Source organism: Centruroides sculpturatus, unplaced genomic scaffold (assembly GCF_000671375.1).
Source record: "Centruroides sculpturatus isolate CEXI.00-Female unplaced genomic scaffold, Cexi_2.0 scaffold6045, whole genome shotgun sequence".
NCBI classification, from domain to species: Eukaryota; Metazoa; Arthropoda; class Arachnida; order Scorpiones; family Buthidae; genus Centruroides; species Centruroides sculpturatus.
The window spans coordinates 1-3,600 of NW_019390138.1; the positions used below are offsets into that span (position 1 = coordinate 1).

General features: G+C 23.9%; 1 protein-coding gene across 1 annotated transcript; it reads right to left on the reverse strand.

Annotated features, from left to right (window-relative positions):
• Positions 1-893: 893 nt before the first annotated feature.
• Positions 894-3,254, reverse strand: LOC111617419 (the record flags this gene model as incomplete). Its single annotated transcript, XM_023358714.1, has 4 exons — positions 3,101-3,254; positions 2,847-2,967; positions 2,482-2,733; positions 894-1,012 (listed from the first exon to the last, which is right to left on the reverse strand). Coding segments are annotated over exons 1-4 (512 nt in total), but the record flags the coding sequence as incomplete, so codon positions are not given.
• Between the last annotated feature and the right edge of the window lie 346 nt (positions 3,255-3,600).

The following is a 3,600-nucleotide window of genomic DNA, read 5'->3' on the forward strand; positions in this document are numbered from 1 at the left end:
TACAATTGACCCCTCTATAACACTGTTGATAATTCTGTTCTATATGAATTCCATGTTGTATGAGTCACTTAGATTTTACAAATATGTATGCCGGGCTGTGGACAGCTCATGTATTTGTAAAATCTAAGTAACTCATACAACATGGAAGTCATATAAAATGGAATTATCAACAGTGTTATAGGGGAGTTGACTGTAATGAGTAAAATCATCATTAAGTCCAACCCAACTGGAGATACACATGACCTCCACTATCTCCCCACCCCTTGACCTTAGATCACCAAAATTTAATATCATCAATCCCACTAATAAACCTCCCTACAAAATTTCAGAAATTTTCAACAAAAAGAACAGGAATTATTAACCTTCAAAGAGGGCGAACAAAATCATATCACAGGTGTGCACACAAACATTCATACACACAAAAAAATCCTCAAATTTTTTTGAATTTCTTGACATTTTAAGGTCCCGAGTCCAAAAATGTAAAAATCTTCAAGGTTGTTTCTTGACCAATTGCCATAGTTTCCCTCTGTTATATATAACAGAACTGGGAAAGTAAAAGATAAATAACTGAAATGAAGTCAAACATGACATTAACTAAATTAAACCCATCACTCAAATAAAAAAGGAGTCAATGAATATTAGCATTAATAGTAATATTTCAAACATTCTTATAGTTCATAATTATAAAATATTTGAATTTTTCATTTTATAAAATAAACTTTGTATCTAATATAAATTACTGTTCATTTATTATTAAATTTCAAACATTATTGTAATATAATCTCAATTTAAAATATCTGATTACATAAGTAAAACATTACATTCTACATTCCTAAAATTAAAGTATTATTCTAACAATAATAAAGCTTCATGAAATTCTTCATAATTATTACCTTTTTTTAAATAATTTCTGAGCCATAAGTGAAAATAATCCTATACTTAAAAAGAACAGGATCAAAACATTCAGAATATCGGGCAATGTCCTCCTAATATTTCGAAATGCTCTTCTTACCTAAAATAATTTTAACAGGAATAAAGTTTATTTGAAATCTTAATAAAATTTATTATTCTTATAATTGAACATAACTTTATGGGTATTAAAAATATTAATTCTGTTTCTTAATTTGTTTAAAGTTTTTCAAATTCACTCAGTAATTCAGACTTTTTTTATTGAATATAAAATAATTTTAAAACTTCAATCTTTATTAAATTATCCATTACAGAGCTTTGCCATAAATTTATACTCCAAAAACATAAATATTTAATGTAAATGGATTCAAAACATTCAAAGCAGACATAAATTAACAAATGAACATTTAAATTAAAAAGAAATTTCAGCATATTAAAGAAAAATTTGAAATCTATAATATCTGAATAGTATTTAATTAGCTAAAATGTAACTTGATAATAAATCAAGCTTCATTCTTTGATTAACTTATTTTTGCCTCATACTTTAAATTTATTATTACAAATGACAGATGATATTTTTTTAAAATATTTTATAAGCATAAAATTGTGAGAAAATACTGAGCTAAATCAGTTATCAATTCATGTACAAGTAAAATAAAATGTAATAATTATTATTAGTTATTTAATAAAAACAATTATTAAATAGCTAAAAAAATTAAGAATTATCTCTTTTATTTAATTTAAGCAAATTAATTTTGATAATTCATAATTCTAGTTTGAACGCTTATGTTTACTTAAGAGAAATAAAGAATTGTTACTTATCAATTCTTATCTTTACTTTTTAATAATTGTTTATTATCTAATTACTTATCAGAAGCTAATATATATCTCTATATTAATCCAAATACTACTTGTCTGAATCACCAATATTTGGGACTATTAATTTAACTAAAACCAAAACATTGCTGAACAAATCCAACAAGTTGATATTGGATTAAAATTGATAATTTGGGATTAATGGTTAATTATATAATCATCTGTAATTTTCTGTTAAGAGAAACACTGTATATAAAATTTACATTTTATGTTTATATAAAATAGCTTATTTTAAATTTCATTATAGCTTAAAACTATATCTAAATTATTACAGGTACAAGACTATAGACTATGTCACTTATGTTGGTGCAGGTCTCATCATCACTAACTGTTATTTTTGATCCTGAACAAAGTTAGGACTCTTCTTGTGTATATTTTTAAAAGATCTTCTGGCATAATTTTTAACAATGATTCAAATGAAGGATACAACGTTTACACAAAAGAACATTAGAAAAAAAATTTATGCTAAGNTAACACATAAACTTTTAAAGTTTCATCAATTAATTCTTAACAAATTTTATTATAAAGCATAAGATTAAATATAATTTTTATATTCTAATAAGAAAAATTTGGAGTCTGAATAAAAGATATTTAAATAAATAAATTTATGCAGTAGAGATTTATTTTTTAAATATAAAATAAATCTTAGAAATATCTGATTTTATAAATTCAACTAACTAAAATAAAAGACTATACCTGTTTATTTTCACTGAAGTTTATTATAAAAATAGGACGAAGTGGTCTTGACCATCGAACCGAAATATCAGAATGTCCAGCATTCACTAGTACAGCATAACAGATCATATCTATACCTGTTAATAGTATTGCAGATAAAATAAGAAGATTTTTCTTATCACGCCAAAATTTATCAAGAGGAAGAAATGAAGCTAAATGCAGAAGACGAAATACGTAAAATGAAAGACATGCTAGCTCAAGTGCCATTGTAACCTGTAAATGGAAGAAAGAATTATTTTGTCATCTGTTGTTAAATAAACATCAATATTTTTACTGCATTAATTTATAATTTCACAAATTTTTAAAAACTTTAATGAGTTATCTACCCAATATGGAAGTTCCCAGCTTTTGAAAGCAGGTTTTTCAAATACAGCTACAAAATGATGTAATAAGATGAAAAAGTAAAGTAGGTATCTAAGACCACTATGATGATATATTATATACATTCTGAAAAATTTAGACAAAAAAAAAACCAATAATTTATTTAGAAATTGTTTTTCGTTTACAAAATTCATATATAGATATCATGATAAAATATTTTTTAAAATTTTAATATTAAAGTTTCAATAAAAGTATTTACCTCACACTTTTATCATTCATTTCAAAATCTGAATGACGACCATTTTTTGCATCAACAACTAAAGTTGAAGCTAGAATTAAATTCTAAGATAGAAAAAGAAAATCTTTATTATTTGATCTATAGTAATTCTTTATGAAAATATTCTAATTTAAACCATACTTAATTCTTATGAATTTATTTACAATAAAAATAAATAAATAAATATTTTTATCAAGTAAAGTTGTAATGTTTAATATGACTAATACTTCATTATATTCTTCTGCCACTTCCTAACTGAGACTATCAAAATACCAATATATTAGTCATATTGAACATTACAACTTCACTTAAAATTTGCTTAAGCCACCCCAAATATAAAGCAATTTTTATTTTTTTGTTTTATGGCTTTTTTTAAATAAAAAAAAGCTTTAAGATCCATTATTTTACCAGAATAAGTGCATCTCAACTTAACGTGAACATGATTTCTGTTACAGCTATTCTCTTAACATTTTACATATTTA